At 54.1% G+C, this 23066-nt stretch overlaps 11 protein-coding genes across 11 annotated transcripts; 5 read left to right on the top strand and 6 right to left on the bottom strand.

Moving 5' to 3' along the window:
- Window positions 1–61: 61 nt before the first annotated feature.
- N7510_008487 (DNA-directed RNA polymerase I core subunit RPA135) lies at window positions 62–3941 on the top strand (the record flags this gene model as incomplete). The annotated part of the gene is made up of 3 exons (XM_056980412.1): window positions 62–562; window positions 619–3058; window positions 3121–3941. 3 exons carry the CDS (start codon window positions 62–64, stop codon window positions 3939–3941), a joined length of 3762 nt encoding a protein of 1253 aa, XP_056830621.1.
- A 452-nt stretch (window positions 3942–4393) lies between these two features.
- pre2 (proteasome core particle subunit beta 5) lies at window positions 4394–5760 on the bottom strand (the record flags this gene model as incomplete). Its single annotated transcript, XM_056980411.1, has 5 exons — window positions 4394–4729; window positions 4796–4913; window positions 4963–5237; window positions 5311–5418; window positions 5629–5760. The coding sequence occupies 5 exons, from the start codon at window positions 5758–5760 to the stop codon at window positions 4394–4396; spliced, it is 969 nt and encodes a 322-aa protein (XP_056830620.1).
- A 375-nt stretch (window positions 5761–6135) lies between these two features.
- On the bottom strand, window positions 6136–7100 carry N7510_008485 (uncharacterized protein; the record flags this gene model as incomplete). Its single annotated transcript, XM_056980410.1, has 2 exons — window positions 6136–6537; window positions 6594–7100. Coding segments are annotated over 2 exons (909 nt in total), but the record flags the coding sequence as incomplete, so codon positions are not given.
- A 1025-nt stretch (window positions 7101–8125) lies between these two features.
- N7510_008484 (uncharacterized protein) lies at window positions 8126–10100 on the bottom strand (the record flags this gene model as incomplete). Its single annotated transcript, XM_056980409.1, has 3 exons — window positions 8126–9682; window positions 9742–10002; window positions 10065–10100. The coding sequence occupies 3 exons, from the start codon at window positions 10098–10100 to the stop codon at window positions 8126–8128; spliced, it is 1854 nt and encodes a 617-aa protein (XP_056830618.1).
- An 841-nt stretch (window positions 10101–10941) lies between these two features.
- On the top strand, window positions 10942–12770 carry N7510_008483 (putative MFS transporter; the record flags this gene model as incomplete). The annotated part of the gene is made up of 6 exons (XM_056980408.1): window positions 10942–11146; window positions 11206–11239; window positions 11289–11453; window positions 11531–12002; window positions 12064–12391; window positions 12457–12770. The coding sequence occupies 6 exons, from the start codon at window positions 10942–10944 to the stop codon at window positions 12768–12770; spliced, it is 1518 nt and encodes a 505-aa protein (XP_056830617.1).
- Window positions 12771–13519: 749 nt separating this feature from the next.
- Window positions 13520–14576, top strand: thiA (thiamine thiazole synthase; the record flags this gene model as incomplete). Its single annotated transcript, XM_056980407.1, has 2 exons — window positions 13520–13865; window positions 13927–14576. The coding sequence occupies 2 exons, from the start codon at window positions 13520–13522 to the stop codon at window positions 14574–14576; spliced, it is 996 nt and encodes a 331-aa protein (XP_056830616.1).
- A 253-nt stretch (window positions 14577–14829) lies between these two features.
- On the bottom strand, window positions 14830–15168 carry N7510_008481 (Endonuclease/exonuclease/phosphatase; the record flags this gene model as incomplete). Its single annotated transcript, XM_056980406.1, has 1 exon — window positions 14830–15168. The coding sequence occupies one exon, from the start codon at window positions 15166–15168 to the stop codon at window positions 14830–14832; it is 339 nt and encodes a 112-aa protein (XP_056830615.1).
- A 29-nt stretch (window positions 15169–15197) lies between these two features.
- On the bottom strand, window positions 15198–16322 carry N7510_008480 (inositol phosphosphingolipid phospholipase; the record flags this gene model as incomplete). Its single annotated transcript, XM_056980405.1, has 1 exon — window positions 15198–16322. One exon carries the CDS (start codon window positions 16320–16322, stop codon window positions 15198–15200), a length of 1125 nt encoding a protein of 374 aa, XP_056830614.1.
- A 163-nt stretch (window positions 16323–16485) lies between these two features.
- Window positions 16486–18064, top strand: N7510_008479 (WD40 repeat domain-containing protein; the record flags this gene model as incomplete). Its single annotated transcript, XM_056980404.1, has 3 exons — window positions 16486–16987; window positions 17040–17200; window positions 17249–18064. The coding sequence occupies 3 exons, from the start codon at window positions 16486–16488 to the stop codon at window positions 18062–18064; spliced, it is 1479 nt and encodes a 492-aa protein (XP_056830613.1).
- Window positions 18065–18931: 867 nt separating this feature from the next.
- On the top strand, window positions 18932–19345 carry N7510_008478 (uncharacterized protein; the record flags this gene model as incomplete). Its single annotated transcript, XM_056980403.1, has 2 exons — window positions 18932–19129; window positions 19217–19345. The coding sequence occupies 2 exons, from the start codon at window positions 18932–18934 to the stop codon at window positions 19343–19345; spliced, it is 327 nt and encodes a 108-aa protein (XP_056830612.1).
- Window positions 19346–20107: 762 nt separating this feature from the next.
- Window positions 20108–20917, bottom strand: N7510_008477 (glycoside hydrolase family 128 protein; the record flags this gene model as incomplete). Its single annotated transcript, XM_056980402.1, has 1 exon — window positions 20108–20917. One exon carries the CDS (start codon window positions 20915–20917, stop codon window positions 20108–20110), a length of 810 nt encoding a protein of 269 aa, XP_056830611.1.
- Window positions 20918–23066: the final 2149 nt, after the last annotated feature.

Raw genomic sequence — 23066 nt, 5'->3', positions numbered from 1 at the left:
GGATATACACCACACCCTCCACGACAGCTCCTTCGCTGCTCGTGTGATAAACCCCGCCGCCATGGCTCCTGCTGCGACCGACACCCAGTGGTCGGTCGACTACGACACTCTGCGCCGCGAGAATCTCTTCCGCAATCCGCCCACAGACCAGACCGCCTACCCATCACTGGCCGAATCGATTCGACCGCACGTCGATTCGTTCAATGCCCTCTTTGAAGACAGCAAGATCCTCGAGGCGGGTCTGCGGGACATTGGCACCAAGAGTTTTCTCGACGGAGATGCCGAGACGGCTGAGCAAAAGAAGGCCCGGCAAGCGGAAGGCCGCCGACCTCCCAAACGCAACCGCCTGAATGTGCGCGTGCGAGAGATCTTCCTGGATAAACCCACCATCCCGCCAACCAACAAGTTCTCCACCCGCAACCGTAACATCTACCCCTCGGAAACGCGCGAGCGCCATGCGACCTACCGTGGCAAGCTGCGTGCCCGTCTCGAGTATCAGATCAACAATGGGGACTGGATGGAGTCGGTGCGTGAGCTGGGCCAGGTTCCGATTATGCTGAGAGTGAGTGAAACGGTAAATCATCTTGGGGACTAGCTTCTTACCAGTACAATTTTTAGACCAACCGATGCCATCTCGAAAAAGCAACCCCGGAAGAGCTCGTTCGGCACAAGGAGGAGTCCGAAGAGCTGGGCGGCTACTTCATCGTCAACGGTAACGAGAAGTTGATCCGGATGCTGATTGTCGGCAAGCGAAATTTCCCCATGTCGATCGTCCGTAACTCGTTCGTCAAGCGTGGACACTCCTACACCAAATTCGGCGTGCAGATCCGTTCTGTCCGTCCGGACCAGACGTCCCAGACCAATGTTCTGCATTACCTCAACGATGGAAACGTCACCTTCCGTTTCTCCTGGCGCAAAAACGAATTCCTTGTTCCCGCCATGATGATCCTCAAGGCACTGGTCGAGACGAACGATCGTGAAATCTACGAGGGTATTGTTGGCAATGCTTCCTCCAAGGGCTCGAAGAACACCTTCGTCACAGACCGTGTGGAGCTCTTGCTGAGAACCTACCACGCCTACAAGCTCCATACCAAGTCGGACTGCCGGGCGTACCTGGGTGAACGTTTCCGCCCTGTGCTGGGTGTGCCAGCTGACATGCCTGCGGAGGAAGTGGGTGCTGAATTTCTGCGCAAGATCGTCCTGCCGCACCTTGGCAACTACAATGTGACGGAGACTCAAGACTACGACAAGTTCAAGATGATCCTGTTCATGATCCGGAAGCTTTACGCCCTGGTTTCTGGTGACTGCGCTCCGGACAACCCCGATGCGGTTTCTAACCAGGAGGTTCTGCTCGGTGGGTTTTTGTATGGCATGATCTTGAAAGAGCGAATTGAGGAGTGGCTTCGGTCCTTTGGGCCCATCACCCGGGACTGGTGTATTCGGAACAGCGGTGCCAAGTTCACCGATTCGTCGTTCGAACGGGACTTCTTGGCCAAGATTGTCAAACGGTCCAACGAGAACTTGGGCAATGCCCTCGAATATTTCCTGTCTACCGGAAACCTCGTCAGTCCCACTGGTCTTGATCTACAACAGACGTCGGGTTACACGGTTATTGCAGAGAAAATCAACTTCTACCGGTTTATCAGTCACTTCCGCATGATTCACCGTGGTAGCTTCTTCGCGCAGTTGAAGACCACCACCGTCCGCAAACTGCTTCCCGAGAGTTGGGGTTTCCTGTGCCCCGTCCACACCCCTGATGGATCTCCTTGTGGTCTACTAAATCACCTGGCGCACAAGTGTCTGATCTCCACCGGAAATCTGGATGTCTCGCACCTGCCTCGGATTCTGGTTCAACTCGGCGTCCAGTCCGAGTCCTCCGTGGCCCTCGATGAAAGCGTGTCGGTGCAATTGGACGGCCGAATTATCGGCTTCTGTTCTCCGAAGCAGGCTCAGCAGATCGCAGACACCCTCCGCCACTGGAAGGTTGCAGGAACCAACAACATTCCGCGTGAACTGGAGATTGGATATGTCCCCAACTCCAACGGTGGCCAGTATCCCGGTATCTACATGTTCTCCGAAGCGGCTCGCATGCTCCGTCCTGTCAAGTACTTGCCATTGGAGAAGCTGGACTTTGTCGGTCCGTTCGAGCAGCCTTTCATGGATATCGCCTGTGTGCAGTCCGACCTGATCCCGGGCCTGTCGACACATATCGAGTTCACACCGACCAATATTCTCTCCATCGTGGCCAACATGACGCCCTTCTCCGATTACAACCAGTCGCCCCGTAACATGTACCAGTGCCAGATGAGCAAGCAAACGATGGGTACCCCCGGCACATCGATCGCGTACCGTACGGATAACAAGATGTACCGTCTGCAAACCGGTCAGACCCCAATTGTGCGCCCGCCCCTCTACAATGACTACGGTCTGGACAACTTCCCCAACGGAATGAACGCAGTGGTGGCCATCATCTCCTACACGGGCTACGACATGGACGACGCCATGATCATTAACAAGTCCGCGCACGAGCGCGGTTTCGGATACGGCACCGTGTATAAAACCAAGACGCATTCACTCGCCGAAAAGGATTCGCGAAAGAGCCGGTCCAAGCGCGAGATCACCAAGCTGTTTGGCTTCGCGCCAGGCGACCTGATCAAGGATGATGTGCGCCAAACAATTGATGAGGACGGCCTGCCGCACGTGGGCACTCGAGTGAAAGAGGGCAGCAAGATTGCCGCATGGCACAGCGTCCGCTACGACGCCGCGTCGGACTCGTACATCAATGTCGACGGGATCACGCATTTCCTCAAGTACAAAGATGCCGAGGAGGGCTATATCGACAGCATCCGTGTGCTGGGCTCTGAGAACGGCAACGAGCCCTGCCAGTCCATTAGCGTCAAGTATCGCATTCCTCGCAAGCCGATCATCGGTGACAAGTTCTCGTCGCGTCACGGTCAGAAGGGTGTCTGCTCGCAGCTGTGGCCTGCTGTCGATATGCCATTCTCCGAGAGTGGCATTCAGCCAGATCTGATCATCAACCCCCACGCTTTCCCATCTCGTACGTCTTCCCTCTCCCCACCCATGATTAATCCACAACCAGCTTCTAACGGAATTTACCAGGTATGACAATCGCCCAAATGATCGAATCGATGGCCGGCAAAGCCGGCGCTCTGCACGGCCACCCACAAGACTCAACGCCCTTCCAATTCTCCGAAGAAGACACCGCAACCGACTTCTTCGGCCACCAGCTCCGCAAAGCGGGCTACAACTACTACGGCAACGAGCCCCTATACTCGGGCATCACAGGCCGCGAGTTCGCCGCGGACATCTACCTCGGCGTAGTGTACTACCAACGTCTACGTCACATGGTGAACGACAAGTTCCAAGTGCGCACAACGGGTCCCGTCAACGCACTCACGGGCCAACCGGTGAAAGGCCGTGCCAAGGGCGGCGGTATCCGTGTCGGAGAAATGGAGCGCGACTCGCTAATCGCCCACGGCGCGGCTTTCCTCCTCCAAGACCGATTGATGAACTGCTCAGACTCCCAACTTGCATGGATCTGTCGCTCCTGCGGCTCGTTCCTCTCTACCCAGGTTGCTGTCTCGGGCTCCGGCTCGTCACGCGCTCGCGCGGCTGTTAACCCCGGCGCGGCGGCCGCGGCTGCGAAGGTGGCCCCGAATCAGAATACGGTCGCGCAGCAAGCCTCGGGTGGCGGTGCCGGCGGTGCGCTTGGTGGAGTAGCGGGGATTGTTCGCTGTCGTCGCTGCGCGCGCCGCGCGCTGTTTGATGATTCTCGTGCGGAGGTGTGGGAGGACGGTGATGGGTTACGTTATGTGGGCGGTGCTGATGTTACGGTTGTTGCTGTGCCGGGTGTGCTGCGGTACTTGGATGTGGAGTTGGCAGCGATGGGTATTCGGATGAAGTTTTGGGTTGATCATTGATTGATACTAATATCCTCGTGCTGAAAATGTGGAGGACGGGGAGGAGGAAGAGGACCAAAAAGTGGTTGGATTCATGTCATAGATGGCGCAGAGGCTTTTTGTTGTGCTTTTGTACTTTTCATATCCATTTTCTTGTGGCGTATATAGCTTGCAATGCAATGCATTCACAAACTCAGGCCCTTGGCGAGTAAGAGACCGTTCTCCTCCTGGAAAAGCCACTTGAGGGAATGTTCTCTCTATCTGGTTAGGCTCTTGTATATGAACTTGAGTTAGAGCCAGAGAGAATATAATAATACACCTACAGCTTACTTCAACCACAAGGTCTTAAGAGAACCATTCCATTCAATCCTATTCCATCCCCCATAATCCAAACAGATCAAATAATACAAAGCCCGTCCCCTCCTAACCTAGCCACATCTAATCTTCTCACCAAACCACAACCCAACCCGAGCTTACAGCTGCGAGGTAACATTCGAGAACTCACCATGATCCAGCTTCGTCTTCCAGAAGATAGGATTCATATCATCGAAGCCATGGTGCACCCAACCCTCTTCCTTGACATGATAGCAATTGATAAAGCCTCCGGAGTAAGCGTCGCGATGCATAGCGGCCAGGATGGCCCGACGGCCGAGATCCAGCGCCTCCTTCTCCGACAGATCGTAGCGGTAGTTTGCGTCCAGCACGCCGTAGGCGAATGTTTGGCCGGACCCCACGCAGAACATGTTTCCTGGTAGGCGCGTGCCGTCCGAGTCGATATAGTACAAAGCTGGGCCTTCTTGCGGGGTCATCTTTATGAATTTTGAGTTAGTCATTTTTACTTGAAGGAGGGAGGGAATTGATAGGTGTGGCCATACCCCTGCCAGCATCGTTCCCATGCTCAATCCGTACCCCTTGTACGCGTAGGTCAAGTTGGCGAGGATCTTCGAAGCAGCCGCAACAGTGATGCGGCGCTTGTGTCGGATTTCTGGGAGTCTGTATCAGCAATCAAATTCCACAATGGCAGCCCATTTAACAAACATACCGTGGAGAGTACACTGCTGGCTCAAATATCTCAACCAGTATTGGCAATCCTAATTTTTCGGGGCCTTCTGTCAGCAACCAACTTCCCATATCGCCCACAAACACAACACAATAACTCACCGCCGCACCACCGGCCATGGTACCCAGCAGACCAGGTGTGGGCTTGTCCGACGCTTTGTCCTCGCCCCGGCTCAACCGCGACACGGGAATGACCTTCTTGACCGTCTGGCTGGCAATCCAGCTGCCGGCCGTTGCTCGGGAGTCAGTGCACACAATCTGGGAGATGGCATTAGCATGTGCCCGTGGATATAAAGGATACAGCAGTAGAAAGAGAGAGGAGGTAGCGTACAATGCCGCCCTGGAAGCGGAAGGCCAGGGTTGTTGTTCCGTGAGCGAGCTTGATGGGGCAGCTGGGGTTGGAGTGGTCGTCGGTCATGGCGCGCAGGAAGGCAGAGTGCTAATACGAAAAGAATATCAGTACGCGGTTCGTTCAAGTTCATCAATGGGTTGCTGTCTCTCATTGTGGAATTCTTTTAGTCGGCAGGATGATTGGGGAGAGAGGGCGTAGCGGCTCGACTGGACGTCAAATTGGCGACGATGATGACTCCAACCGAATCAAGCCCATCCAGACCCAAAGACTGCTGTCTCCAACGACAGGGAAACTCACATTATCGACGGGAGGTAGGCTGAACTTGAGAGAGAGCGGGGGGAGGCTCTCGGTGAGATCGAGCTGCTCTTGCTCCGAGTAGAACTCATTCTGGTGGCGCGGGCGCGAGTACTGCGCGACTAGCTTGTCCATGGCTGTGTGTGGAGGATGGGATGACAGGGACCGATGAGGGTGAGGAAGAGAAGGAGGATGAATGAAGAGGTGGTGGAGGGATTGGGGGATGGGAGCTTCGACGGAGCTTGGGAGGTTCCGCGTCACTTTGGCGCCTGAGATCACGTGGTGCTGACTTACAGAGAACACACGGACTCAACTGTACAAAAACAACAATTTAATGACTGCACATACAGTACACATATTAAAACAGAACCCATTCCCAATCCCAGCCTGCCAAAGCTCTTGGTTACCAGTCCCATCACACCCAGTCTCCAATCCCGAGAAACAAAACACAAGACAGTGCAACACTACTAACAGTGAAGACATATAGAAAGGCAATTAGAGGAGGAATATTTAGGCAGGAATCGGCTCAGGATTGAGTGCACCGGACCCCGATGCTTCCGCTCTCTTCGCAGTCTTGGTAGAGGTTTCGGCGAAGGAAACGCCCTCCACGTCGCCCGAGCCAGTGGTCAAGCCATCGGAGTCGCGGTCCTGCAAGCCCTCCGCGCCAGTCGCGGTGGCAATGGGCTCCACGGACGGCTGCCACGCACGCATGTCATTCTCGGCATCATCCAGAACCTTGCGCGCGGCGAGCTCGTGCTCATACGCCTGCCGGGAGTCACCGGGCACGACGGGGCTGTCATCGATGAAGTTCAGCAGGCGGCGGGCATGCCGGGCGAGGATCGTCTGCTTCTCGGCGCGCTCGATCACCGCCGCCAGGTGGATGTCAAAGGCTTCCTTGAGCTTTTGGCGGGACTACACCGGGTGATTAGCAAGGGGCAATGCCGGAACTGTGCGATATTAATACGTACAATATTGGACAACTGCGCCTCAGCAACCAAGTTCTGCGCCTCGGCGCGCACAAGCTCGTGCTCCAGCGTCACAAGCCGGGTACTGGTGGGATCCTTGTACTTGAGCTTGGCGATCTCATCGGTGACCTTCTGGCGCTGGTCGCGGGAGGGCTGGACCGAGCTTTCCATATTACGGATCTGCTTCAGGACGCCGCGGTAGTCTTCCAGGTTGGCGGCGAAGACGTCTTCCTGCTCGCCCATCTCAGCCATCATGACGCCCAGTTTGTCGGAGATGTCGGAGATGGCGTCGTCATCGGTCGCCTCGCCCCAGTCGGACAGCTGTGCGGCGATGGAGGTGCGCTCGCGGCCCGCGGCCTCGTAGGCGCCGATGGCGGTGTTCTCGCTCTTCACCAGCCGGCCCATCTTGCGGCTTAGCTCGGGCGCCATGTTGCCCCGCAGCGTAGAGATGTTGAACCGGGGACGGCCATGGCCTTGGTCGCGTCGCGATCGGATGGAGAGTGCGCGGTTCCTTCGGTACAGTTAGTTCTTATTATTATGATGATGATGATGTTAGCAGTACGTACATGGTGGTCGTTTTTCTGCGTAGGGATGTGAGAGGTGCGATGGGAAGTAAAGTAAAAAGCACCTTCCCCAGCAAATTAATGAATGATGGGCAATGACATGTAGAGGAAGTGTCTCTCCGGTGGCTCGTGCGTTGACGTCATGAACGATCGTTGAGATCATGGCCTACGATTGACCGTTTGCGGAGAGGCCGGTGGAGAACTACGCCCATCATCCATCTTTAATCCTAGTGATAGGCAGGTATTTTTATCCTCTAGTCAGTACTTTTACCCGTTCACTTCCGATCATATTGAGTTTTCAATTCTATCCCTCATATCCTAGGTTTCCGGAAGTAAGTTACAAATTTTTTGAAAGATATTAGTTCATAATTTGATCTTTTATTCACCGAGTACATGGATTTGAGTCATTAAATTATTGAGGATGGAGAGCGTGCCTATAATGGGTGAATCACACATACATCGCGGTCGACTGTGAGGGAGGCTCCGAAACCGCCAAAGTGAAAGTAACACAACTTGAGGGATGTTTCACAGCAGCCAACAATTTCAGGGATGGAAGCAGTTCTATAAAGTCACAGTGACAGGTTTTCTGAATTGTGAGAATCTTTGTAAAAGTCTTGCGCAGCGTTGAGCCTATGTACTCAGTGGTCTATAAAAGTATATATCGAATTCAAGCCAGTTGTATATCGGATCAAAGCTGTCGTTCTAAAGCAGGAGGAAGCCCGACCCCGAGTGAACCCAGTCTTTGAAGCTAAATGATATTTGAACGTGCCAAGGCAAGAGCCACACATGTTCCGGCCTTATAGTACATATCAACCGCGATGAAATGCCACACAACCCATATAAACCCCCAGATAGAAGAAAACACAATACACAACACCAGAGAGCAAACTGCATGGCCCGCAGTGCTGCTAATCGCAGAATAAATCAACCCCAAAAAAGCGCCTCATCCATAGCAGCCGTACCTCAACCCATCTAGGACATTTCATCCGCGTCGGGATTGTGCGAGTGCTCATTGTCCGAGGCGTGGAATGCATCCCCAAACGCTGAGTTATCCAGGTCGGGAAGGTCAAGACTATCATTCTGCTCGCTGTATGCGGCGAGCGCATCGCCGGCACTGTCGATGTTGGTGAAGTCGAAGCCCCCGCCGTCCAGACCCGAGTCTCCCGCTGCATGACCTTGGTCTTTATGTTCGTCGTTGACCATCACCCAATCGCCTGCGTCGCCGCCACTGCCCGGAAGCTGGCCGCCGCCTAGATCCATGTCCACATCGCCAGAGATGTCGGCGTCCGTTGCGGCAAACTGGTCGAGCAGGTGAGAATCAGCTTGGTCCATGAGCATGTCGCTGGCCATGGCATCGTCGTCGTCCTTGTGTTCAGGCTCGATCTTCTCTAGCAATCCACCTTTCTCGACGCAGGAGATCTTGGGTTCGGATATGATCTGTTTCTTGTAGGCGCTCTCGACATCCCGGACCACGTCGTCGACCTTGTATTTGGCCTTCTCTTCTATGTACTCCATCTGCGGAGCGTCTTCCTCGTTGGGTACCACGATACGCCCCTCAAGTCTCCAGACCTCCGCACCTGTCTCGGCCGGATCAGCAGCGGATTCCCGGAGGCGCAATTCGGCCTCCTTGAAGACGGAAGTTTGGTTGAAGCGTTCCATCCGGAGTGCGTGCTGCTTCTTGAGCTTTTCGATCTCCGTGGTCATGTCGGCCACCTTCTTGGCCACGCGATCCGCAAATTCCTCGGCTTTGGCCGGTTCCATCTTAGTTGCCTGCGGTGCGTCACCCGCCTCCTGACCGTCTCCAGTGGAAGTGCCCACGGGGGCATCGAAGAAGCCTGCTGTCAACGACTCCAGCTCTCCTTTCCGACCCAGGCCTAGGGAAACGGGTGTGATCTGCGTGATGGCGTAGGGTGACGAGAATATTTCCTCCATCCACTCGTGATGCTGTTGATACCGCATCTTACTCACTTCGCGTGGCGTCAACAGATCCATCATGTCGCCGGTGGACACATCCTCGTCCTCCATGGCAAAGTCGGCGGTCGCAGCATTCATAGCTGCAGAAGAAGCGCGATGCCCGCGCGGGCCTTTAGCTGCAGTGACACCTGGTCCGACCGCCCCAGGATGCCCGGGCTGTGGGAAGAAGCCTGGCCGTCCAGGAGCAGCATTAGGGTAGCCTGCTTGTGGCTGCGTGAAGCCTTGGGGCGCCATTTGTGGAGGGAAATTGATAGTTGGCCAGTTGTTGCGGTCGTGAAGCATGAAATCCTTGCGGGCAAGTTGGCCCTGGCTTTGGAGGAAGCGTCGCTGGGCCATCATCCCCTGGACTTGTGGCGAGACTGGAATCCGGTTTGCGGGGACATGGTCGTTGGCAGGTGCCCGTGAGTAGTGAACAATCCACAATGATGGGTCCGGCGGAGGCGCGTTGTTGTTGGGGACTTTGGAGGACAGAATACGATAGCGCTTGCGGCAGTGAGCTGCCACGGACTCGTTCGGAGGATGGTATCCGCTGCGGTGAAGGAACATTTCCACAGTCTATAAACATCTCATGTTAGATACTCATCCCCAGTTTGATCGGGGCTAGCGTTGCGTACATAACCGCGGGCTTCAAAGGTGAAGGCTTGCTCGGCATCAGCCCAGACATAGCCGTCGCTGGCGAAGTTGTTGCCAAGATGGGCGAGAGGTTGCCAGGTGAGCATGACGGTACCATCGGCAGGGCCATCCAAGAAGGTCCAATGCATGGGCTGTGATTGACAGACCCGGGGCGCGCTAGTCAGGTACTCCACGGCGGTCTCGGTGGGCATCATATGCATACTGGGAAAGCGGTTACGCGAGACCAGATGCATATGTGGGAGCTGTAATCATGGCGACGGGGTCAGTGAGATCTCCGCGATGTGTCCGATGGTGGTGGTCTTACCAGCTGTCCCGGGATACGAGTCGCCGGGTCGTCCATGGTGGCCAATCCCGTCTGTGGGAGAGGAAATTCAGACAATGGAGTCGCAAAGTCCAGATAGATGACACCAAAGGGTTAGCGAAGATACATCCGATGGAAGGAGGGTGGATCAAGAGTCAACTGGGGAGCTCCTGGCAACGCGACGCGGGAATTTTCGATGGGGGAGCGATGCGCTCCGGGAAGCAGGAGAGACCAGGACTGCAGGACACCTCAGGCATCAATTTCATTCCTCACTCCCAGCATCCACAGCAGCGGGGATTCTATGCTTTTCCTTCGTTCAACCGACACGCTGGACGACGCCTGGCTGCGATCGATCGCAGCGATTATATGTCCAAAATGTCATAGGTAGTCTGATGGATATTTCCTCAGTATAACTAGTTGCGCAACAATAACTAATAGTTCACCAGCCTATCAAACAACCGAGGCCGGTGCCGGCTCCCGGGCCTCTCCCGGGCCTCTTCCGTGGCGCCTACTGTGGGGAACGCATGCGATGACTCCAAAAAGTTGGCTGAAGCTTGCTCCACTCAAGCTCTTCCGCCATTACTCGTTCTCCGGCCTCGATTACCCAGTCCGGGGATGGACCCTAGTCCATTATTTCCAGGTCCCACCGCCAATCGCCGAGCGGCACAATGAATAATGAATGGTCTTGCTCCATCTTTGCGGCCGCCGACATTATTATTCGCCGTGCGCTGCGGACTATTCACGCTAGTTTACCCCGACTCGCTTTTCTTTATTTTCGCTTCCCCCACACGTATAAGTCGGGGTTCTCCCCCTCCCGCCCACAGATCGTATTCATTCCTAGCCGAAATTTATACTCTCTTCCCTTTTCACTCGATACGCCATGGGGTTCTTTGGCAAGTCTGAGCCGTCTGACGACGCAATCCAGAGAGCTCCCGCCGACCAGGATGTCGAGAAGCGAGTCCCCTCCCATGAGGAGGCCGGCCCGAAGCAGCCCTCCGCGGCGATCCCAGCCATCGATCCGGAGGTGGAACGCCGTGTGCTGCGGAAGCTGGATTTGCGCGTCCCGACAATCATGGCCTTTTTCTGTATGATCAACAACCATACCGAAAAACGATCCGTGTTTAACATCTCTTGGAATTTTTAGATCTACTTGCTTTCCTCGACCGAAGCAACGTCGGGTTCGTGTGTCTGCTCCACATAGTGATGGGAGTACTAACCGCTCGGCAGCAATGCAAAAATTGCGGGAATGACGACCGATCTGTCCCTGACGGGAAATCGGTACCCATGGCTCCTGACCATCTTCTACATCTCCTACACTATCTTTGAATTCCAGGCACTCATGTGGAAGATCATGAAACCGCACCAATGGGCGACCATCGTGGTGTTCGGATGGTATGCTCCCCACGTGCCCGCCCCCCGGAAGCGGAAATGTGCAGGACTATCGCTGACACGGTTGGACATGGAATTAGGGGTTTGGTTGCAACGTGCCAAGCGGCAACGGTGAATTGGCAGGGGATGATGGCACTCCGGTTTTTAATGGGTGCATTCGAGGCCGGGTTTGGGCCCGGTGTGCCATACTTGCTGTCGTTCTTCTACAAGCGCCACGAGCTCGGTCTCCGATGCGGCCTGTTTTTGTCCGCCGCGCCACTGGCGAATACTTTCGCAGGAGCGCTGGCCTACGGTATCACTTCTGGGTATCCTGCATTGGCGAAATGGCGGGTGCTGTTCCTGGTGGAGGGGCTTCCCGTTTGCGCCGCGGCCATTCTGGCTTGGTTCTTCGTGCCGGACAGCCCTGCGACAGCCAAGTTCCTCACCGAGGAGGAGAAGCAAGTCGCCCGTGCCCGCGCGCTTCAGAAGACGGGTGAAAGCGAAGAGGAGGGCAAGGTGCAGTGGAAAGAGCTGCTAGAGACCCTTGCGGATCCCAAAGCATGGTTCACCGCGGTAAGTGTTTTCAATCATCGCTATATCACCCACCACGACCACTGATATCTCCTCTGTATAGCTGATGTACTTTAGCTGCAATGTCAGCTTTTCATCTCTGCCTGTGTTCCTGCCGACTATCCTCAACCAAATGGGCTTCACAGCCATTGACGCGCAGGGTCTCACCGCGCCGCCGTTCTTCGCCTCGTTCCTCGTGACGATCGGGACCACCTGGGTGGCGGATCGGATCCAGCAGCGTGGACTCGTGATCGCAACCCTCTCCGCGATGGGTGGTGTGGGGTATGTGCTGCTTGCCGCCTGCAGTTCCGTGGGCGTGCGGTACTTTGGGGTGTTTTTGGCGGCATGTGGAATCTTCCCGGCGATCGCAAATATCCTGCCGTGGGTTACGAGTGAGACACCATCCTCTTCTTTCGTTGAATCTAGGGTGGTTTGGTCCTGACTGACTGGCTTGTAGACAACCAAGGCTCCGATACTCGCCGTGGAGGAGGCATCATCCTGCTCAATGTCATTGGGCAATGCGGCCCCTTCCTGGGCACCAATATCTTCCCCGATGATGAAGGCCCGCGCTATTTCAAGGGCATGTGGATCTGCGCCGCGTTCATGTTCTTCACCAGCTTGCTCGCTCTGTCGCTTCGCACTCTGCTCGTGTGGGAGAACCGCAAGCTCGACAAGAAGTACGGGCCCCGCGTCGAGGCTGACCCGACCAAGGAGGCCGAGATTCCTGTGGGGGTGGAGAATTACGGCGCCGACTATCGGTTTGTGCTGTAAATATTTATTTGTGCTTCGATCTATACCCTTGTCTGCTTGGATTTCATGAAGTGATGATGGGTTATGATGTCAGAGCTAGTATTGGTTGGTACACAATCATGAACATTGTCGCGGCGATGGATCCGGTCCCATTGGTCGTAGACTCTTGTAATCCTCCAATTGTTGGTCTCGCACCCTTTCGTGGTCCACATCTCACCCTTCGCAGCTCACCGAAGACCGGAGAGAGTCGGAGTCGATGATCAATAATACTGAGGTGGGGGACACATAATTCGTATTTAGGGTTGCTCTGCCCCTCTTTCCATTCTGTTTTCCCTCATCCCACTACTTTCCATCTGAATCTACCAACACAAGTAATTATGGCTCCTAACTTGCTCGATCCGAGCTGACCATTATTCCCAGACCCAAAACAAGTACATCTTGCCCCCCTTCCCCTTCCTCCGAAGGACAGGAAGAAGCCATGATGGAACCTCTTTGGCTGGGCATATTATCTCTCAGGGATCAAGGTACTACCTATCTCAGGTAACGTCTGGGCGTGGGCCGGTGTTCGTTCCCGTCTGATTGTTTGTTTCTGACAACACATAACGATGGGTTCGTTCTGAGAATATACGGTCAAAACTTGATCTGGATAATACCAGCGAAAGGATCATGCCTTCCCCTTCTCCTCTTTCCCCTTGTAGCAATGCAGACTAACATAGGTAACAAGTTCCCATAACTTGACTTGATCCCTTGATCATCTTTTTACGGTCAAAATGTCTCCCCCTGCTGCACTCTTCGAGCCTACCACCGCCGCTCCCACCGGCGTCAAGGGCAAGGTCATCGTCCCCGAGACCGTGACCACCACCCTGACCGGCCAGGACCAGAGCAAGCTCCTGGAGCAGTTCGGCGGTAAATGGGACGAGTTCAAGTTCGCCCCAATCCGCGAGAGCCAGGTCTCGCGCGCCATGACCCGGCGCTACTTCCAGGACCTGGATACCTACGCCGAGAGCGATGTTGTCATCGTCGGCGCCGGGTCCTGCGGTCTCAGCACGGCGTACGTGCTCGCTAAGGCGCGGCCGGATCTGAAGATTGCCATTCTGGAGGCCTCGGTCTCGCCTGGTTAGTCCTTGTTTCCTTGTATATATTTCAAGATTGCTCGAGTTCTAACAAGAACACAAAGGTGGCGGTGCCTGGCTAGGCGGCCAGCTCTTCTCGGCCATGGTCCTCCGCCGACCAGCCGACGCCTTCCTAACCGAACTAGGTGTCCCCTTCGAAGAGGAGCCCTCGAACCCGAACTTCGTGGTCGTCAAGCACGCGGCCCTGTTCACCTCGACGCTCCTGTCGAAGGTGCTGTCCTTCCCGAACGTCAAGCTCTTCAACGCCACCTGCGTCGAGGACCTGATCACGCGACCGGACGTCGATGGCTCCATCCGTCTGGCCGGTGTGGTCGTCAACTGGACGCTCGTCACCTTGCACCACGACGACCACTCGTGCATGGATCCCAACACCATCAACGCGCCGATCATCATCAGCACCACGGGCCATGATGGCCCCTTTGGCGCTTTCTGTGCGAAGCGTCTTGTCTCCATGAGCGCCATTGAGAAGCTTGGCGGTATGCGTGGTCTGGATATGAATGCTGCTGAGGATGCTATTGTCAAGAACACCCGTGAGGTCGCCAAGGGTCTTATTATTGGCGGCATGGAGCTGTCGGAGATTGATGGCTTTAACCGCATGGGTCCGACTTTCGGGGCTATGGCTATGAGTGGTGTCAAGGCTGCTGAGGAGGCTTTGCGTGTCTTTGAGACGCGCAAGCGCGAGTGTGCTGAGTAGGTGTTCCAAGATATCATCGGTTGCTATCGTTGTGTCTTACTGGCCTGTTTCACTCCTTACCACTCGATGGCTGCTTGGACTGGAACTTTTCGGCTTAGTTAGTCTCTGAAAAAATCACCCACGCTCATTTAAACTGGCCATCCATCTCAAGAAAGAAGAAAGTAGACTCAACATTATTGATAAATTGTCCAGCGCTACACGACTATAACTATACTACATTCTCTGCTCCATACACCCTAGCAAAGACCCGCCATCATTCAGCCTTGTGTCCCTCGGTCTCACCAGAAAGACGACCAGCGCCTGCACCAGCCTCAGCTTCCATAACCAATCTCTTCGCATTAGCGACCTCCCACTCAAATTCTTTAAGAGCACGTATCTCACTCGACACAAACAGCCCCCCAATCAAGCCGTCGAGAATGCCCGCGCCAAAATTCAGCGTGCTCACCAACACCAACACGAATCCGATGTACGTGCGGCTGCCGACCCACCATACACCGACCATGCATCCGATGGAAACCACGATGGATACCAGGAAGTGCGCGAGACGCCAGCGGCGCTGGCTGCGTTCGCGACGCACATAAACGTGGATCATCTGTGTGATAAGGTCATATGTTTCTGGAGTTAGGGCGGCGTTTGGTGCAAGGGAGATAGACTTTGTTTTGTGGAGAGGTGGCGAAGATGGTTCGGAGGGGGGTATGACTGTGGTAGAGATGGAGGTTTGGTCGATGGAGAGCGAGTGATGACGGCCTCGACGGCGAAGTGGTCGCTCAGCGAGCAGCGGAGCGTGGGATGGCGCTCCGTCATGGCCAGACGAGCAGACTCGACCGACCAGCGCGGGGGCGGAAACTCGGGAGCGTAGCCACCGTCACCAACAAAGATATAGTCTAGTCGTTTGGCGCGCGGGTCAGGAGAATCTTTATCAATGGTGATGTCCTCCCCTTTGTCGAGTTGCTTGCGCATGGCCTTGGACCAACGCCAGGTATTAAAGGCTCCATCGCAGGTTGCGCCGTTCTCGAGCATATTAAACTCGGCCGATGGGATAGGCCGATTGCGGGCCTTCTCGACAGCGTCAATGGCCGCGCCGACGGACGAGTCTGGGTGCAGCTCGCGCCAGACGTCGCGGACGGGGCTCTGGGCGGTGATGAGCCGGTGGGCAAAGGAAGACGGCAGCATGTTGAAGTCGCCCAGGCCAATCACCAGGTGCCCACGTTCAGCGGCGCCACGCATCAGCTTGGAGATCTCCCAGGCCTGCGCCGTACGGTGGCACAGGTACGAGTCGTTGGGCTCGCGCTCATAGGGGGCATGTAGATGCGTGGTGAATACCTCCGCAACATCGGCGGTGCCGTGGCCAAAGCGGATTCTCGCACAAGCCACTCCTTTACCCACAAACCAGTCTCCACGAAAGAAAGCGGTGGGCCGGCCGTTCAATGGGTACGCGTACATGCTGCTTTCCTCGATGGGCCATCGCGACAGAATGGCCAGGCCGGCGCCGAAAATGCCTCCGAAGTAAAATTTGCCGTATGGTAGAACGTGTCGTGTTTGCTGCCGAATGCTCTCGTAGTCCTGCTGCGTCCAGCATTCCTGTAGGCCGACTATCTCAGGCGGCGGACTGGTCAGCGCCAGCTGCCGGCCGATCTCGGATAGTCGTTCATGGCGGTATTTGGCGATGAACTTGAGGCCCCAGCAATTGAGGGTGAGAATGCGTATATGCGTAGGCGTCTCAATGGGTATCGACGAGGAGGCCATCGGGCCTGAATTTTGTACACTTGAAGCTGAAAGAAAGTTGGTCAGTCGATGATGATGATGATGATGAACCCTGGGCTCACCGCCTTCCATTTCTACAAAAATCGCGTTGATCTTGTTCGCCTCGTCGCTCTCCACGCGCTTGCCTCCTGTCTTTGTTTTTCCGATGGAGTCCCGCAATCGCCGTCGGAGCCAGCGCGCTCAATCGCCCATCGAATCCTCGTCCGATGAGTTGGCGGCCGGCTCGGAACACGACGAGGCCGAGCGCCGGCGAGCCAGCTGGACTGCTCAAAAGGTCTTTACGCCGCAGCGATCACACCACCGTAAACGACCATACCAGGAATCTGATAGTCCAGATGAACTTGCAGTCGATGCAGACGACTACTGGCGCAGCTCGCGCCCCGACGAAACCCGCAGTCCGTCGCCTGTGAACCGTCCAGACGAAATCGAAGGCCAGTCGGATGACAATATGGGTGGACGTGCTATGAACAGCGAGGAAGGCCATGCTGAAGACAAAACGTTGGATCGTTCGGCTACACCAGTTCCTCCGCCGCCGCCTCCCAAGCCGGAGCGGCTGAATTACAAGGAGAAGTTTGTGTTGAAGCGGCATCTGCGCGGTGTTTCTGCGGTGCAATTTTCTCCAGATTGTTCTATGATTGCAAGTGGAGGTATGCATTGGTTTGCTTCGAGGTCAATGGAATGTAGCTGATTCAATTACAGGCGCCGACAGGACTGTTAAGGTCTGGGATACGCTGACAGGCAAGCTTCTTTTCAACTTCGAGGGACACTTGGCGGGCGTATCGGCGATTGCTTGGAACCCGGACAATACCCTTGCATCTGGGTCGGACGATAAAACAATTCGTCTGTGGGATGTTTCTACAGTAAGGATTTGTTTCCGTCGGTCTTGTCTCCACACTAATCACATACAGGGCCGAGCACACCCAAGACCCCTCGTTGGCCATCACAACTACGTCTATCAAATCGCCTTTTCCCCCAAGGGCAACATTCTTGTCAGTGGCTCCTACGATGAGGCCGTATTCATATGGGATGTGCGCTCAGGACGGGTCATGAAGTCCCTACCCGCCCACTCCGATCCTGTAAACGGGGTCGATTTCATCCGCGACGGCACCATGGTCGTCTCATGCGCAACAGATGGACTGATCCGTGTCTGGGATACCGCCTCTGGCCAATGTCTCCGCACACTTGTCCACGAAGACAACCCACCAGTGACATGCGTGAAGTTCTCGCCAAATGGCAAGTATGTCCTCGCATGGACACTGGACAACTGCGTGCGGCTATGGGACTACCGCGAAAGCCGCTGTATCAAAACATATCAGGGCCACGTGAACATCAAGTACAGCTTGGGCGGGGGATTTGGCCGGTATGGTCTCCCAGGCGCGATGGAAGATGCATTCGTCGTTAGTGGAAGCGAGGACGGCGCCGTTATCTGTTGGGATCTTGTCAGCAAGAAGATCCTGCAGCGGATCGAGGGGCATACCGATGTCGTGCTGGGTGTGCATACAGGCACGCTGGCGGGGAAACGTCTCATTGTGAGCGCTGGATTGGACAAGACCATTCGCGTATGGGAAGAGGTTTCCGAAGATGACACTGAGATGGCTCGCTCGACGACTAACGGCAACGGAGATTCTCCGGATAACGACGCTGACGGCGACAATGCCATGACAGATGCGCCCCTATCGGCGGCCGCGGCTGATACTCCTATTGACGATGCGATGGAGGCTTGAGGGGGTGTTACGATTTCTCTTTTCGGTGGTTTTTTTTATGCGGAAATACCCTGGTGTTGGGAGTCTTACTGGATGGGGTCTGCATCTTCTGTCGGTGTATTAGGGCATAGGGTTGCGTTATACCAGGCATAATATGGCTGCATTCTGGGATTGAGGCAGTCTCAGACAATCAATTTTGTTTACTACCCTGTTTTTTTCTAAGTCAGCTGGAAGAGCCCCGGCTGTCTGATATCCAGCACGCGTAGCTTTTGAAGAAGAAGCTTTATCATCTATCATCGCCGTCCATTCTCCTTTCCTCACTTATTGTGTGCATCGGTGAGACACCACAGCCTGCTCTTCAACATATCCATACAAGCCTACTAATTCCTGCTCTCTCATTCTCCCACTACCTCAACAATCATCTTACGCTCATCCATCTCCAGGATCCAATCTCTCAATCTCGGTCCAAATCCAGCTACGGCTCACTTACTCTTTCTTCATCTCGACCATTCTTCTTTCTATCAAGTTCGAATCATTTCAATCTTGTTCTCACTCATTTCCAGATCTAAGCGCATTCGACCAGGATTCAGCATCAAGTCGACTCTCCATCAACCCAGCTCTCCTTACTTCTCTCAATTTCTGAATTACCTCACGACTTGCCTGCGCGGATGCTCTGCAACGGATTCGCTCTCAATTCACCGAATACGCCATCTTCATTTCGACCCAACCACCCTCTCTCTATCTCTCTCTCTCTCTCTGATTTCTCTGTTCTACCGGCTTCACTTGCCTTCGGCGCAATCTTCAACCGTGCTGTTCTTGCACTCCGCCTTTCGAAGTAGACTCTTCGACTCGATTCTCAAAACTCCAACTTCAACTCGGCAATTCAGAATGTCGTCCATTCGGAGTTTGCTCAGCATCACCGAAGTGAATGCTGAGAAGAAGGCCAAGTTCTTCGATAAGCTGGCAGAGGCTTTTCGACTTGTGAGAACTGAGGAGCATATGGAAATCATCGAGGAAGTCATCGCCTTGTACAACTTCAAAGAGCAGGCGATCAAGAAACTACCTGGCATTCAGCGGATTTTTGAGGTATGCTGGGATTATTTTTATTGGTGCAAACTGGCTCATTGCATCGAGGGTGCTAAATTTCACGCTGAAAGATGTGAACATTGCCAGATGGTATCTGAGTATTGGAGTTTCTGGAGTATGAAAGAAGAAGCTATGAATAGCAGCGCAACTGCCGATGCCCCTGAGTTGGACCGTGCTCGAGAAAAACTTGTGAACCTTCTTCACGACGAGTACTGAGAGCTGCGCTTGCTACACCCTTGTTCAACCGCCGCCAATGCAGTTCTCTCCGTTTTCCAGTTGTCATGGACATCTCCTTCTCAACTTTCAGCGCTGCCACTCTATCTGCATTTTCTTGTCTTTGCAACTTCGACATTCCAGCACCTTACCGCCTTATTTCCGGTTTAACACTCTGGTTCCTTGTCCTTTTTGCGCTTAGTCTTTAGAAACCGCATGGATCGCGCCAGTTCTTGCCTCTTTTGTCCTTAAAGTTTTTCAAATACAGCAACAGGACATGACGTTCAATAAAATTTCTCTGAGCATGTGGAACATACTCACTCTCAAGTAGAAATACAACCATCCCCATACCGAAAAGTATAGGTTGGTTAGTAACAGGTACGTACCCACACCCACCCCCACACCCAAATTTACGGTTCCACGGGTTAGGCCAGACCAAAGCCTAAAACCCACAAACAAGACCCATCAAGACCCTAATGTAATTAGCACAATCTATAGCTTTAAGGTGGAAAGAAATACAAATTCAGGAGAATTTCTGGATATTTGTTTGAAACTCCGAGACCTGTAATGGAAACTCCGAGTGCTAAAAAATATACACAGAAAATGAACCACAACACCTCACATACAGAGCACATCATATATCTGGTTAAAAAAAAATCAAGAACGGGAAGAGAGATTCGTATGCTCATTTCCACCATTCGGTTTCCTCACATCATCCATATATATCAATAACTCCTCAGAGAACCATTTAGCTCAAGCTCACGCTTACGCAGCACCAACATAAGCCAGGCCAGCGTCGTTGGTGGCGCCATTGGTGAAGAGATAGTTCTCAGCAGTCATGAAGTAGGAGTAGTGAGTGACCTGGTCCTGGCCGTCGAGCCAGGGGAGGACTTTCTTAAGGAAGGCAGCGGTGTTGTTGGCATTAGCGACGCCGTTGACATCAGCGTTGAGCGCAAACTCCGTCAACCAAACCTCGGGCAGGCCGTACTGGGATGCCGTGCTCATAGCCTGCTGGACAAAGGTGGTGAACTCATCAACGGTATCGCCGTACCAGTGCACAGCGAGACCGGAGAGATCGCACCCAGTGCCGCAAACGCCCATGAATTCCTCGAACCAGCTCAGGCCCATGCCCGGAGTCGTGGACGAGGTCACAGCCGGCGAGATCAGCTTGGCGTTACCCTTAAACGGCACGATCTGGGTCAAGTAGGCATTGGCAGCATCGGTGGGTGCCATGCTGGACTGCGAGGGCATGTCCGGCTCGTTGAAACCGAGGATGTACTCGCAGCCACTCTCGAGGAGGGCTGACAAGACAGTGGTCACGGAGCCTAGGTCGCTCGGGCCCCAGATCTGGGGCACGAACTGGACACCGCTGGGGAGGCCGAGCCCGGTGCCAAGCGTGCTGTCCAGCGACCAGTCGTAGGCCCAGGTCACGGCGTTGGCGCCGCCGAGGGAGTTAACCAGCGAGACGTCGTTGTAGGCCGCACCGCGCTTGGATGCCGCGCGCTTGGCGTGCGGCATGGCCATGGCCGAGGTGGCCATCAGGCCGGCCGTAAACCAGTTGCTGAAAGAAGGCATTTTTGTTGTCTTCTGCAATAGCAAAGGTGGTTGAATAAAGCGAGAAAGCCTGTTTCTCAAAGGAGGGTTGTTGAAAGGAAGGGCGACGCTGTCGAAGCAGTCTTGTGGAGATGTATAGAAAGGAGAGACTCCAACTTCCGTGCACGGCACAGGAAGTAGTTAAACGACGAAAGGAATGACTTGGGCCGAGAAGGATGAGAAAAGAGCAGAAAAAAGGGCCGAAGAGAGTGGGAGTTAAATGAGCTAAATGTACAAGCTGGTGGAACTAGCACCAGAACCGCCATTGGCCCTGCCGGGAACAGAAACTGTACTCTTTCGGAGTACCCATAGGTCCCTTGTGCCTGACGTCGAGCGATGAGCGATTGGTTGACCCCTGTCTGATACCTTGCTGCTAGCCCCGATCGGGTTTGGCAGGGCGACGTAACCGTGGGTATTATTAGCCATATGATTGCGTTTGATTGGACAGACTTGCACACGCTGGGGTCGTTCCATGGATTTTGTCAGGGACGTGGGGGTGATTGGTTGGACCAGAATAAATTGACACACCAAGTGTATCGCATCCAGCACTTCCCACAAAGAGTATACACACTAGCAGAGTCTAGACTCAGTACATACAGTCGAAGTGACAAATATGATAGTTACCCAGGTAGTGACTGAACACTACGGACTACTCGCACCTGAGGAACCCGGAACCAAGGCAGACCTGCTGCCAATTTCAATGAGAGCCGATCAGGGGGCCGGCGCCGATTATCATTGCCATCGCCATCTTAACTACGTAAGACTCCCTTGCCTCCTGCATCCTGGCGCCCCACAGCCCATCTCTCTGTGGCTCCGGCAAGCCCATCCGACGGCCGCCATTCGACCCATTAGGCGCTCCTGGAAGACCCCCGCCGTAAGTGGCCCCACTGCTAGGGCTTACACTCGTCCAAATAAGCACCCACTAGTCCATGGTAAGGGGCCAAAGCAGCCAAGATGGCAGTTAGCACGACACCAACACCAATACTCTTCATAGGCAAAGTCGCAGATTGGGGCCGATGGCAAAAACAGTATCTTGTGTGTGGCCACATAATTTAGATGAGATCATCTTCGTGTCATGATGAAGGGCGAAAATGCCAGCCTCAGCAACGGACGGACCCAGATGATTCTCACCGGTGGATGGCTGCTGAAACCACTGGTACCTCTGGTGGGGAGGGGAGGGGGTGGCTACCTATAACCTAGGATTTGAGCCTTGTGCACCTATAGGAAAATGTCCGAGGGGATGCAATCGACAGCCACAAAAGATTTTTCAGGGGTAGTCCCTACCCACTGTGCAGTTAGTTAGTCAGTTAGACTTCGCCGTTATGGCCGGTCGCTGCGGTAGTTGCTAGCACCATGCTCTTTCCGTCGGATAGATGCACGATAATTGATCAATCGAACAATCGGGCTATCCCTTGCAGTGTTACTAGGGAAGTTATGGATGTGTTTCACTCTGGACTGTGTAAACAATCTGTTTAGGACGACCTGTCTCAGAGACAAGATTCGCCAGGGAAATTACGGCTCCAGAATGAGGTTCAAAAAAGTGTGCCTCTTCAATTTACTATCTTTTGTTTGATGGTCCCCTTTTTGTCAGTGTGTGCCTCGTCAGGGAGTATCAACTTCACGAGAGATAAGTGTATAACACCTATGTGGTACCATCTTGGTATTTATCGAGACAACCTTACCTCATGTGTTAGATGAACTGGCTAGGTGGGTGTTTATGATACTATGCTGTACCGAATTTGCCGGGAAGCGACAAAAAAGTTACCTAGGAGTGAATAGCGCTCTGCTGACGGACTTGCGATATCGAAAGCGGAGCGGTTATAATCCACATTCATGTTCCATACATGATCCATGTCATATATCCGTATCTGATCACAAAAGCCTTGATCTTGTCCTTGAAAAGAACATGGAGGATGGAAACAAGCCATTCTGCCGGGCTTTCACAGCCTCACCCACCGTTGTGCCGACCTCTACTAGTGGTTACACATAGGTTACACATAGAACAGAGAGATTGCGATTGGTCCTTGATGCTTGCATACTCAGGTAGCATCCTCAACCTCTCTTCTTTTTGCTTTCGGCGCCTTGTGATATTAAATAACATATCCGTTAGCCGCGGGGTATGTATTCAGTT

This window comes from Penicillium lagena (assembly GCF_028827675.1).
Source record: "Penicillium lagena strain IBT 129212 chromosome Unknown utg000006l_segment0_segment0, whole genome shotgun sequence".
NCBI classification, from domain to species: domain Eukaryota; kingdom Fungi; phylum Ascomycota; class Eurotiomycetes; order Eurotiales; family Aspergillaceae; genus Penicillium; species Penicillium lagena.
Note: the sequence above shows the minus strand (reverse complement) of the source record. Positions and strands in the feature narration are given on the sequence as shown.